The sequence below is a fragment of the Balaenoptera acutorostrata genome, chromosome 11 (assembly GCF_949987535.1).
Source record: "Balaenoptera acutorostrata chromosome 11, mBalAcu1.1, whole genome shotgun sequence".
NCBI lineage: Eukaryota > Metazoa > Chordata > Mammalia > Artiodactyla > Balaenopteridae > Balaenoptera > Balaenoptera acutorostrata.
The window spans coordinates 21,796,135-21,809,856 of NC_080074.1; the positions used below are offsets into that span (position 1 = coordinate 21,796,135).

The following is a 13,722-nucleotide window of genomic DNA, read 5'->3' on the forward strand; positions in this document are numbered from 1 at the left end:
AGATGGCGGAAAGGGTCAAAGGTCTCTCACATCCATGGTATATCTAAGTTATTTGACTTCACTTGAACTTTATTTCAGAATCCAGACATTATGAGTAGATATGTATATGTGGAGTGATAAAGTTAATTCATTTATCAGGACCGCAAAATGGAGGCCACCCCAGGGACCCCACCCATACCACAAACCCAAACCTGTCAGTCTGCACTTAACAGGACACACCTGTCAAAGAAACCTAACACCAATCAATCCTCCAACTCAGCTTTAGCGAGCTCACCTCACTCTAGAAAATAGGACCTGCAGGCCTTATTAGGAAATCCCAGATCTCCTAGCCAAGCTCACCCTGCTTCCCAATTGCCTCTTCTAACATTCTGTAAAATTCTCTCTTGCCCAAAATCCCTCGGAAGATTGCTTCGCTGCTAGTGAACATTGAACTCCCCCGCAATCCATGGGTTGTTTTCCCTTGAATAAAGGACACCAAAGTTGTTAACTAAATTGTTTTAGTTTTGTCATTTGAAGGGGGGTGGGGAGGGGGAGAAGGGGGAGAGGGGAAGGGACAAAAGGAGAGAGAGAAGAAAAAGATAATATTACTTTGTGCTAGTTCTGTGTTTGAAGTGCTTTCAAGTTGTGGAATTGTGGTCACCTATCCACTTCAAGTGTAACTTTTAAAGAAATGCATTTCAAAGCCACCTTGAAATGAGGCCACAGTTCTGCATTATCTGCTCTGTTATTGTTGCTAATGAATTTAACTAACCAGGTACTAACTGAATGATAAATGATATAGAAATGGTAAGTCAGGTGAATTTTCCCTCGAAAATATTTCTTACAGATGAAGTCAAGGATTTATAATCAAGAACTCCTGTTTATAATAGTGAAAAATTAAAAACTGCCTAAAACGTCTAACAACTGGTCTAGGCACATAATATGAAATAATACCATTCAGCCAATAAAATTCATGTTCTCATTGCTTTGAATGTGGAGCAATGGGAACCCATATTCATAGATAGTGGGAAAGTAAAATGGCAGAACCACTATGGAAAAGTGTTTGGTACCTTCTCACAAAGGTACATGTACACCTTCCCTATGACCCAGCAATTTACTTCTAGGGAAATAAAAACATATGTCCACAAAAAGACAAGAGTGTTTACAGCAGCTTTATTCACAATAGTCCTCTCCCCCCAAAATTGGAAACAATCCAATGGCCATAAATAGGAGAACACATTTTGATACAGCCATACAACATAATACTACATACCAATAAAAAAAGGAACTAGGGCTACACACAATAGCAAAGACCAATTTTTAAAATATTATACTCAGGGAAAGAAGTAGGATTCAAAAGAATTTGTTCTGTATGATTCCATTTATATGAAGCTCAAAAATGGGCGAAGTTAATCCACATAATAGAAATCAGAATAGTGGTTACCATTAGGGAGAGGTATGCAACTATATGCACACACAAGTAAAAATCAATTGATCTATAAACCTAAGATTTGTGCTTTTTACTTTTACTTTTAAATTAAATTACTTTTTAATTTACTTTATGTAAATTATATCTCAGTGATTATTTTAAAATCAAGCTCCCAAGGAATATTTAAAACATGGGAATTTATTATATGAGGTTAACTGCAAAAAGAAGGACATAAAACTATATATTACAGTATGATCCCATATTGTTCAAAAATATATATGTGAAAAGACTGGAGGCACATGCACTGAAATGTTGAGTAGTTAAATGTGCTGCAATATTAATTTTTATTCCCATAAATACATTTTTCTCCATTTTGAAATTTTCTACAAGGGAGCATATACTACATTTTTTAGAAAAAATATTTTTTAAAGTTTTCTCTAATTACCCTCTCTTCTCCATTTTGAGCTCCAATCCTGTCCTTGGCCCTCATTTCTAACTTATTATAAATAGTCTCCTAACTGACCTCCCAGACTCAAGATTCTCTCTATCTAGCCCAGTCTGCTTCCCTGGATGTTTCTTCCTTTTTAATTTTTTTTAATTTTTAATTTTTCGTTTTTTGGCTGCACTGCAAGGCTTGCGGGATCTTAGTTCCCCAACCAGGGATTGAACTCAGGCAGTGACAGTGAAAGTGCAGAGTCCTAACCACTGGACCACCAAAGAATGCCCTATTTCTTCCTTTTTTAAAAAACAGAATTCTATTTTTGTGTCACACATGCAATATCTTTTCTTCTCTTTCAGATTAAGTTTTGTTCACCTCCCTGTGACGTTGCGTTTCTTCCAAGTACCTTCATCCCTGCCTGTGTTGAGCTCTGTCTTTGGTGTTGGAAACTTTCCTGAACTCTCAGCAATCTTTGGCTGTCTATTCGTGCTGCCAAATCCAATGGTCCTTTCTCAGTCTTCATCTTACTCAATCTAGCTGCCGCTTTGACACAACTGATCATATCTTAACCTTAACCTAATGATCACCCCTCCTCAGAGCCATTCTTTCTTCACTTGGCCACAGGATGCCATCCTCTATGGGTCCCCTTTCCCTACCCTGCCACCTCACTTTTCCATCTCTTCTGCTGACTCCTTCTCATCTTCCTGATATCTCTGTGCTGGAGTGCTCCCAGGGCTCAATCATGTTCAAATCTTGATGATCTCATCCAGTCTCGTGGCTTTAACTACCATCTGTGTGATGAGATGATGACTCACAAATGAACAGCTCCAGCTCTGACTTCTGCCCTGAATCCCAGACTGCATTCCAGTGTCCACCTGATATTGTCACTTAGCTATCAATGGGCAAATAAAATTCCAAAATCGAACGTGTCCAAAATTGCTGGTCCTTGATTCCTTCCCGCACCAATCCTGATCCTCCCCAGTCTTCTGCCTCTCAGCAAATGTTCCATCTTTCTTTAAAATATGTCCAGAACCTGACCACTTTTAAAAGACTTGGTGTTCTTTCAATATGCCGAGTGTGTTCCCACTTCAGGGACTTTGTACTTGCTTTTTTTTAATTCCTGGAACACTTTGCCCAAAGAGGCTCCTGACTTGCTCCCTCACTGCCTTTACATCTCTGCTCAAAGTCCACTACATCCCTGAACACTCAACATAACACCTCAAGCCCCACACTTCCTATCCCCTTACCCTGTTCTATGCTTGCCTTTAGCACTTAACACCCTCCGATGTACTATATACTGAACTTACTCATCAACCTGCTTATTTTCTGTGTCTGTCCTCTGGAATGTAAGCTCTATGAGAGCAGAGACTTATTTTGTTCATTTATTTTCTATCCCTAGTGCCTGGACCATTATAGGTGCTCAATAATTGAAGTGCTCATCATAGATGCTAAATAATTGTAGAATGGCTGAATGAATGAATGAATGAATGATGGAATTTTTATTCCCATTGGTAGGGCTTGGTGGGTGGCCTCCACAGGAAGTGATTGGGCAGGGATCTACTTATTTTGATGGGGAAACCCCTAAATGTCAATGGCTGTAAGCCTTTCTCTTAGAAAGTGAGTTCCCATCCCTTACCCTATGAATCCTTCAGTCTCCTGCCTAGACGATAAGAGCTTGACTACCAGCATTTTGGAAGCTCGGCCCACGAAGGTGGCTGAATGTTTTCAGTGTGCAGTATGCAAACTTTTAATTAATCTCCCTTTGTTTAATGAGGTTCATTCATTCATTCATTTGACAAATATTTACCAAGTGACTATTAAATACCAGACACTGTTCTAGATACTTAAGATTCATCAGTGAAAAAAACAGACTAAAATCTCTACTTTTTGGAGCTTATATTCAGCTATGACAGGTGTTCTTGAATCCAGAGATGGCCTGTACAGAAAATAAAGCTCCTGTTTTCCACTAGGTGTGGGGAGGGGCAGTTTCTTGGTTGAGCTCTGGAGTTATAACTACTCCTTCCATGCACTTTCAGTAGGGTTGCTAAATCAGGCAATTCTAACTTTCAGCCAGTCCTTGTGTTTTCAGCCCCCCCTCCTCAAATGTCATTCTATCCACTCACTCTGTCCTCCAGAGGTACCTGGCCCTGGTGCCTTCAATTTTGCAGCTTCCCCAGGGGTAGTAACACAAAACAGCTTCCTTCTTTTTTTCACTTGGTTCTGCTGAAGTCAGTTAAGGCTCAGGTATCCTCATTCAGCTTCCTAAATGTGATTTTCTCCTCCTTTCTCTTTGTACTGGAAAGTTTATGTGCTCTTTCATTCCTTTATTATAATCTTAGAAAGTAGGTAACTACCTACATTAATCTGCCATGCTTAATCAGCCAACCTGAGCATCACCTCCAGCGTAATCTTCCTTGAACACATCAGATTTTGAAGAATATATCCATTGAGCATCTATTCTGTGCAGGACACATACTGAGATTCTGGACAGTGCTTGTGTTTCCATTCCTGGGATGCCTCAGAGAGATTCAGTCCTCTGGCAACACCCCTGTAACTCCCCAACACACACACACACAATAAGCATTGGGTTCAGCCTTCCTACCTTACTATCTGGGTAGCCAGGGAAAATATAGAGGCCCCTGGTTCTTACATCTTACTCCAGGCCAGCCGTTGGTGAGAAGAGGTATCTCAGCTGTTCATCTGGTTTTTCACCTGTCCCCGTACTGGGGTCTGGACTAAACTGCCAGAGCTCATCCCATCAGTTCGCTCACACCTTACTGAAATTCCTGGGACTTTCTCCTGACTTTGAGAATTACCATTGTCTGGAATTTACTGCAGCCAGGAAAAGAGGTGGAGAACAGATTAAAAATTAAGAATTAAGATTAATATTTAATTGAGTTGATTAATATAATATTGTAAATTAATATACTTCAATTTTTTTAAAAGAATTAAGATTAAAATACAGCCATTAGAGTCTTGATTTTAACTTCTGCTCTTAAACACCATTTATTTATTAATAAATACTTAAGAATAAATAGTTGAACTTTCCTCATTGAGTTCCTATGAGAATTAAATGAGATATGCATGGAAAGGGCTTAGCATAAGGCCCAGGACCCAGTAATAAATGAAATGCAAAGAAAAGTTCAGCTTCCCTAGCCCTTCAAATTGGTCCATGTGGCTATTAATGGCAAGTTTGAATCAGGCCAGAATCTGTTGTATTCTAATGACTATCAATTCTAATAAAGATATAAATCTTCGTGGTTTCTCCTGGAAGGGGCCCAAATATCCCTTCCATACACGATTTGCTCCCTACAACTTAGTTCAGATCTCCCAGATCATCTGGGTGGCCCAGAATATCTCAGCCCTTTCAGTTGGATTAAAGAGATCCCAGAATGCTAATGCCTTCAGGTTCCTGGAAAAATCAAACAAAAATCATTTCTGGAGAGAAAAATCCCCACATTTTTTAAGCCTAAAATCATTTCTACAAACAAATCTTCAAATACGATTTTGGATACAATCAAAGAAAGCCAGGCACAGACTGAGATAATGTGAATAAGAATCAGCAAAACCAGTAGGAAATAGATAAAGAATTACATGGTCTCCAGGTATTGGCACTGATCAGACTTTAAAATAATTATCTTTTTGTGTTCCAGGAAATAAAATACAGGATTGAAAATCTCAGCAGAGAACCGGAAATATTTTTTTTAAAGACATAGCAGAATTGAAAAAGAACCACTAAAAGTCCTAGAACTAAAAATACAATAACTGAAATTAAGAACACAATGGGTGGATTTTTACGAGACTAAACCTTGCTAAAGAGAGAAATAAAGAACTTAAAAAATGAGTCAGAAGATCTCCAGAATAACAAAGACAAAGGCAAAAGGCTGGAAAATACAGAGGAGATGGTCAGAGTCCTACCCACAGTACAGCATCCATTTAACTGGACTCTCAGGAAAAGCATAGAGAGAGAAGGGAGAAAAGCAGTATAATAAGAGAGAATGGCTGAAAAATTTCCAAAACTGGTGTAAGACATTGAGCCCCAGACTGAAAATAAAATTAAATGGACTTGGCAGGGAAGAGAGAAAGGGCTACTTTTGTAAAAGTCAGAGGTGACTCCAAGATTTCTAGCTCCAGCAAAAGGGGGATGTGATTAACTGAGATAAGAAACAGGGAAGGAAGGCAAGGTTTGTTGGGCTCAGAAGGAGTCAGTGTGAAATAGAAATAGTAGATTCCAATTTTTACCTGTTGAATTCAACACCCAGGCAGGGATAACAAATGTGTCATTATTTCTTGAATAATTATATTTTCTTGTTATGTTCATGTTCGAAAACATGTTCCTGTTCCTTGTTTTTATTCTTTAAAAAGGATGAAACTTTCTTGTCTCAAGAATCCCGCATCCTCAGGCTTCCTTCCCTTCTTGCTAGAATCCATGGTTTGCCTCTAAGAGCTGATCTACGAATGGATATTTGCAGCCAAATGTACAATAATTTGCAAAGTACATCTGCCTGATGTTCAAATGTAATTATCTGTTCATTGCAACCTTCACAAAACCTATCACAACAAAATAATGTGTTTTCTAGTTTTTAACACCATGCACCCCATTTTTTTAATACTATAAGGGCAAGTGACAGGCATCTTGTCAAAAGTGCTTTGATTTATTGAAACGTGGAATTTCTACATATGACCCTGACGTCAAATATGGAGTAAATACAACTTTGTGTCACAATCTACAACATTACCTTAAGGATTACCATGAGTTTTTAAAATAGTTATTTGACTTTATTAACAGAAGAAAAAATAAAACACTGACTACCATAAATTTCTCAATTTTTTTTTTTTAACTTAGAAAACAGCACGACTTTCACAATAAATCCTGTGACTAATGGGTGAAAATGACATAGCATGCTTTGTTTTCAACTGCAAAGTTTCCAAAAAGGTTAAAAGATAATAATGATGATGATAACTAATGTTTATTGAGCATTTTCTACATGACAGGAACTGTTCAAAGGAACTTACATGGATTCACTCATTAAAGAGATTTAAAGATATATAACATAAATGATATACTGATGACATAAATTATACTATTTAATGGAAAATCAGGCTTTTTTTCAAAATTATTCTTTTTATAAAATACACTACAATTCTGCTGATACAATTAGGGACCAGAAATATATATATATGAGAGAAATTAGGAGAAAAAAAACCCACTTTACAATAACAAACTACAAGTAAATCTATAATTTTTCCTGCAATATTATATTTTTCTTCTGAAAGTAGAAATAAAATTTTCAAAAACAATGAACAGGGAAATAATTTTATTTTCAAACAACCTTTTACATGCCAACATTAAGTTTTTAAATATCATTAAATTTTAAAATATATTTAGAGAGTATCCATGTTATTGCCTTATGCAAAGATTAATTTTTCAACACTATGGGTCTAGTTGTCCCAGATGTTTACATTCTAGTATTTCACTGTTTAACTAATGCTGTATTATTGTGGTTTCACTGAATATCATTCCAAGTAGAGTCATTATGAATACTTCAATCATAATTTTGTATAATTTGATCAAATTTCCTAATATCACCAGCAGAAATGGCTAAAGACATACACTTTTTAAAACAGAGGACTCTTCTAAGAGAATTTTACCTAATAAAATGCATGAACCAACTTCGTAAATTACTAAACGTCTTAAAGATTTACAAGTAATTTGGAACATCATTTAACCACATTCTTGATATTATGAAGGGTTGAAATTTAGTTCTTCTCAGCCATTCTGACCATCAGATTCCTGGAAATTTGCTGTGTTGCTTAGCTTTTTATTTTTCTTTGTTTAACCTATTTGAATGTCTCATATAGTCTGTGACCCTTATTATTTAGAAAAACTATGGATTCACAGAATCATTTGGCTCTTCAGACCACCTAGGACCCTAAAGGTCTTTGAATCCAGTCTCTCACATAATGTTTGAATGTTCTCTGCCACATCAACCCAAATGTTTTCCATCCCCCATGCCTGCCAAAATAGGGAATTATCCACACGACAACCCACTCCATTTTCAGTTTTCATTATTAAAAATGTCTTCTCTAATCTGAAGTGAAACCTTCTTCTCCAAAACTGCCACCTATTTTGGACCCCACCAATCTCAGCACTGTCCCTGGCAGGATGACCTTGGGCAAGTCGATCTCCTGTTGCTTTCGTTTCCTTAGTTGTAAAATGGGGATAAAAAATGTATGTCATAGGGGTGTGGAGATTAAATGAGAATGTTATAAAGTACCTGGCGCAATACAGGGCCTTTGTAAGCCGTGGCCTTTATTAGGAATAGGAAACCCTCCTCTGCATGGCGGCTCTCAGAAATGTAGTAGCAGCTATTGTTTTCTCCCCTCCAGGCCAAATATCCCCATTTCCTTCCATTTTTCTTTGAAAAACATGGTATTGTCTTTCTTATTTTTCTAGTCACTCTTTCCTGAATAAGTTTAGTTCTTAGAGAGAAGAGTCAACTGCCAATCAAAAAAATTATAGCCACCCATTTTATCAACTTAGAGCAGGTTGTCATTGCAAGATAATACCTATCTTTTCCCTATTGCTAAGTAAACCTCCCCTCCCCGTTCCCCCACATCCAGTGTCCCTAGAGTTGACCCTCTGGCAATAGAAAGCAATAGGTATGGATACTTTCTGGTTCTAAAGTGAGGAGGAGCCAGAAGTGCCCCCTCAGACATTAGGATGTATCTGAGAAGTTTCCCTCTTCATTCTGGTAGGATGTCGGCTCTTCCTCATCAAGAGTCACCCCTCTCTGTCCTCTGCATTCCTCCCTCTGGACGTCACAATTCTGGGTGGTCGCTCCATATGACGTCATCTTTCGGGAACTTGTGAAACTCTCATGGTTGAGTTCCGTCTCCTCGGCTAATTCGTCTCTGTCAATGATTCCGCACTGCTCCTCAGAAAGGTTCTCAGGGTCAGCCCACTCCTGTTTCTCCCCAGAAGCAAAGACCCCATAGAAGATCACGCCACTGTAGTGCACCAGGGCGGCTATGAGGAACACATTCTGCCATTCCTCACGGCTCTAAACAAGGAAACACGGTACCGATTAATATTTTAACCAAAAACAGAGATTAACAGTATCTTCTGGAGGCCTCCACTGGGACAAAAGCACTTGGTCACCCCAAAGGCAGATGCTGTGCTTCTCAGGAAGACATGTGGCAGGAGCATGCCCAGGACCCAAATGGAATTTGAGTGTTTAAAAAATGAAAGTTAAGACTACAATGAATATGCATTTTTTTAATTTAGAAAAATATTTGCAAAATAAACATCCTGTAAATTCTTTGCTGCACCACTTCACAGCTCTTCTATATATACAAATGAGGTTTCCGCTCACATAATAGGTTAAATTAAACTTGCTTTAGGAACCCACCATTGTAAATATCAGAGGTCTCCCTCTTGCTTGCTTTGGATACATGACAATTTGAGCCATGAAAATGCTCAGTATTGACTGTCAATAGCTTATTTATAATCATATTTTCTATGAAAATATACTGTATCAAAAATAATGGGAATTTGTGTTTAAAGTTAGGGGCAGACAGTATCCGAGATTTAATGATCATATTACCAATCCTTTCATCTCATGAACAGACAAAGCGTGGATCCTCTGCCTATAAAATCCCCAAAGACCACCCTCCTTTTCTATCAAAAGATAAGAAAAGTTATCCCACACTTTCCTCTCCAAGAAGCTGGGAGAATTTCTGAAGTCATATTTGCAATAGGCAATCCAACAACAAAAAATAGTTGGGTAAAAACTCCATGGTATCAAAAAATGTTTATTTGCAGAAAGCACAACTAAAACCCTTTCAAAGACAGAGATTAAGAAAACATGTGGCCTGTGGCTGAACTCTGGATGGATCTGGGATCTTCCTGTACCACCCACCCTAGGCTAAATACACAAATATTCAGTAACGACCTAGTGCCACACCCGCTTAGGTCCTTAGGAAGGGTCATTAATGTCTTGTTTATTTTCTTCATAATAAGGAAGTATAACTGCACTAATATTTTCATGCTGGAACATGCTAAATGGAAATGGGCTGTAAAGTTTAATTACTTATGATTATAAAGCAATCAGGTAATTTATTTATCCTGAGTTGATTACCTCAGTTTCTTCTTTGTATCTCTAAACAGTCTAATGGTATTAACACCTCCCCTCCACACACACACCCCTTTTATTTCTCAATTTAAGAAACATAGACGCAAACATCAGTCAGCCCTGTTGCCATCAATAAACAATAATTTTTTAAAAGAAGAAGAAGAAATTTAAAAAAAAGAAAAGAAGTTCAAGTGACTCAGCCAAGTGAAGGACATACACATTTACACAGACTGGGGTAGGGCCTTGAGAGTCTGTGCAGTGCTTCAGTCCCCTGATACCGTAACCCACAGCCTCAAAGGAAAACATTACCTTGTGCTTGGTCATCGCGCCCACAATGAGGGGACAGACCATTCCAGAGAGGGTTCCCACTCCGTTTGAGATCCCCATGAGAATGCTGGCATAGCGGGGGGCAATGTCCAAGTGGTTGACATTAAAACCTACAGTGAAGCCAAACACCTCAAAATCAGACTCAAGAACAGAATTCCAAATACATTTTGCAAAATACTAACTTTCCCCAACTCTCATCAATCTATTTCCTCTACATGTAACTAATGGATACCTTTACTGGAAGGGCTGGGTTGAGAATTGTCAGGCTGTGTCTGCACATAGCAGAAAAACAGGCTATGATTGATTAGCAATGACTACCATGGGTTCCCCATGGGGGGAATAATGGCACCTGTACCTTCTAGGCTTAGAAGCCCAAAACAGTGGTGTTTGGGGCAATACTGAAAAGCCCAAAGCCTGGATCACATTTATTCAGAGTAAACAATCACATGATCACACAGAGTGTGCTTAGAAGCAAACCCTGCCTCATAATATCCTCCCTCCTAGCTCTCAACTCACTCCCAAAAGTCCACCATATGTAGGTCTGCCTTAGTAGCCACATGGCATAATGGAAAGGGCTCTTTTTTGATAAGAAAGATTTACACAAACATTGGCAGAATCCTCTGCAATTTTCAAAACACTTTTACATACATACTTGATTTGGAGTCTGTAAATGTGGATTCAAATCTTATTCCTACCTCTTAAACAAGTCATTTTTTAGGACTTTGTTTCCTCATCTCTAATTTGGGGGTAATGTTACTACTTAACTCATAAGGATGCTGTGAGATAAGACTCAGGGGAAATATGTATGCAAGAGCTCTTGGCAAACAGCTAGGCTCTGGTTACTATCATGATTACCAATACCAGTACTACTTCTGCTGTTGCCGCCGCTTCTAAGCACGCCCCTCTCTTTGAGGTCTTCTATCTATAGATAACTCTGCTAGGAGTGGTAAAATAATAAATCACCAACACCTCACTATTAATCTGCTTATCAGGAGACAAGAATGAGTGGGATGAAGGAGGAGTGAAGGCAGAGGAGGAATAAGGCTTTGAAAGAGGAGGCATCAGGCGCTGGGAACCAGTTCCACCAGTATAGTCCAGGGGTGCATTTTAGAGTCAGACAGACCTCAGACCCGGCAGCTTAACTGAGATGCAAACCTGGACAAAGGATTTAAACTTTCTGAACCTCAGCTTCTTCACCTATAAACTGGGATAATCAGTCTTATAGAATTGTTGTAAGAATTAAGTTAAATCATATATGTTAATTACATAGGTACATAGAGGTGAAAGCCAACATATAGGTTCTTTACGGTTGGTTATCCATCTGCCTTGTTTACCACAATCTTCCCTGAGCTGGCAAAGTGTCTGGCACATAGTAGGCATTCAATAAATAGTTGTTTAATTAATTACCAATTTGAGCTCTGAAATTACAGCAGGGGGTTGTAGGTTTTGTTTATTCATATTTTTATTTTCCTTGGTCTTGCTTTTTAATTCTCTATTTTGTGCAAAGAACTTGAAAACAGAATTAAAAAAAAATATTTTTCCTAATCTGGCACATTGGCTGGTTGTTTTTTTTTCCTACCTCCATTCAGAGACAACTTTAAGAAAACCTTTCTGGAATAAACATATCTTCTCCTTCAGGTCAAAGTGGCAGAAAATCAGAATATAAAACAGCTGCAAGATTAATTAATCTTACTGTTGATTTGAATGCAGTAAACAGTTTATTAGAAAAGAACCCAGAGATAAGAAGCAATTAGTATGATTGGCGAGTATTATATTCTGATACAAAGCCTAGGCATTTGTGTTCAGCTAAAAACAATGTCAGAAAAGCCGTTTAGGTTTCTAGCTGCACAATACTGATGTTTGGGGGGAAAATTGTTGAGAAACTGAGACACTGATAGATTTTTTTGAAGCAGGCACACAAAGTAAGTTGCACACAATTTGGGAGAGTCAGTCTTCTCTACATAGGACATTTTCTAAAGCAGGCCTCACCCATCCTTTGTTTTTTTTTTTTTCTATATTGAAACTTTATTACAAAGTTATAAAGCAGAGCTCTTTAACAAAAAATACATATTTGGGTTTGCTCTTTTTTTTTTTTTAACATCTTTATTGGAGTATAATTGCTTTACAATGGTGTGTTAGTTTCTGCTTTATAACAAAGTGAGTCAGTTATACATATACATATGTTCCCATATCTCTTCCCTCTTGCATCTCCCTCCCTCCCACCCTCCCTATCCCACCCCTCTAGGTGGTCACGAAGCACCAAGCTGATCTCCCTGTGCTACGCGGCTGCTTCCCACTAGCTATCTCTTTTTGGGTTTGCTCTTAACACCCAAGTACGTCTGAGAAAATATTAATATAAGCCACTTGAAATAACAGATTCACATCCAAAAGATTTCAACAAATTTATACATTTTATATTGAGCACTTTCCATCCCTTGTAGCTTTCTAATCTCACCTGTCTCAGCTCTCTTGTCCATAATCAGTTCCTAAGCTGAGCAAGTCTTCCCTGGCATCTCTATTAACTCCTTATAAAGTTGGCAGATAGCAGATCCTAAGGAATCATCATCCCCATGACCATAATCCTCCCATAGTCTCACTGTTGGATCAGATAAACCTTTATTCCAATCCTAATTACTTAATTTACCTGCGTAAGTTAAGTCACGTTTCCAAGCATCAGTGTTGTCACTGACAAAATGAACATAGCAATACCCTTCTCATCGGGCTGCTACAGAGATTAAATGAGATTATATCTAAAAAGTGGCCAGCATTGAGTAAGTGCTGGAAAAAAAAAAAAAAAAGTGGCAGCTGCTGTGATTTGGGCTATTGGATTTCTCTCCTTCTGATTGTGGCTTAATTGGCAATCTGGGGACAATATGAGCCTGAATATTTCAATATCTCTTGGGACAGGATACGAATTTCTTTGCATCACAGGGCTAGCAAAGAAAGGTGTTCCTTAACATCCTACTAGAAACAAGTCATTACTGCTCTATCCTTGCTACTCAAAGTATGGACTATTGATCAGCGGCATCAACATCACTGGGGAACTTGTTAGAAATGCAGGATCTCAGGCACCACTCTGGACCTACTAAATCAGAATCTGCATTTTGCAAGATCCTAAGGTGATTTGTATGCACACTAAATTTTGAGAAGCACTGGACTAGATTAAATAATAATTGAACCACAATAGTGAATATTTATTAATTGTTTTATGCATCTGGTACTGGGCTAAGATCTTCTAATGCTTTATTTCCACTAGAATGTAAACTTTATGAGGACAGAATCTTTAATTTTTTTTTTTTCCCTGCAATATCCCCAGTGCCAAGAACAGTGTCTGACTCTTGGGAAGTGTGAGTGAATAAATGAATGATCTCAGCTCATTGCAATCTCCCAACAACCCTATGAAGTTGCCGTTA

The 13,722-nt window shown here is 38.2% G+C and overlaps 1 protein-coding gene across 2 annotated transcripts in view; it reads right to left on the reverse strand.

Annotated features, from left to right (window-relative positions):
* Positions 1 to 8,566: 8,566 nt before the first annotated feature.
* The window catches only part of SLC17A8 (solute carrier family 17 member 8), a 49,270-nt gene continuing 44,114 nt past the window's right edge, over positions 8,567 to 13,722 (reverse strand). For both annotated transcript variants that reach the window (XM_028167208.1, XM_007165824.1), the window contains 2 exons: positions 10,292 to 10,419; positions 8,567 to 8,911 (listed from right to left, as the gene is read on the reverse strand). In XM_028167208.1, the coding sequence (XP_028023009.1) occupies positions 8,567 to 8,911; positions 10,292 to 10,419 (473 nt within the window). The remainder of the gene's footprint in view (positions 8,912 to 10,291; positions 10,420 to 13,722) is intronic.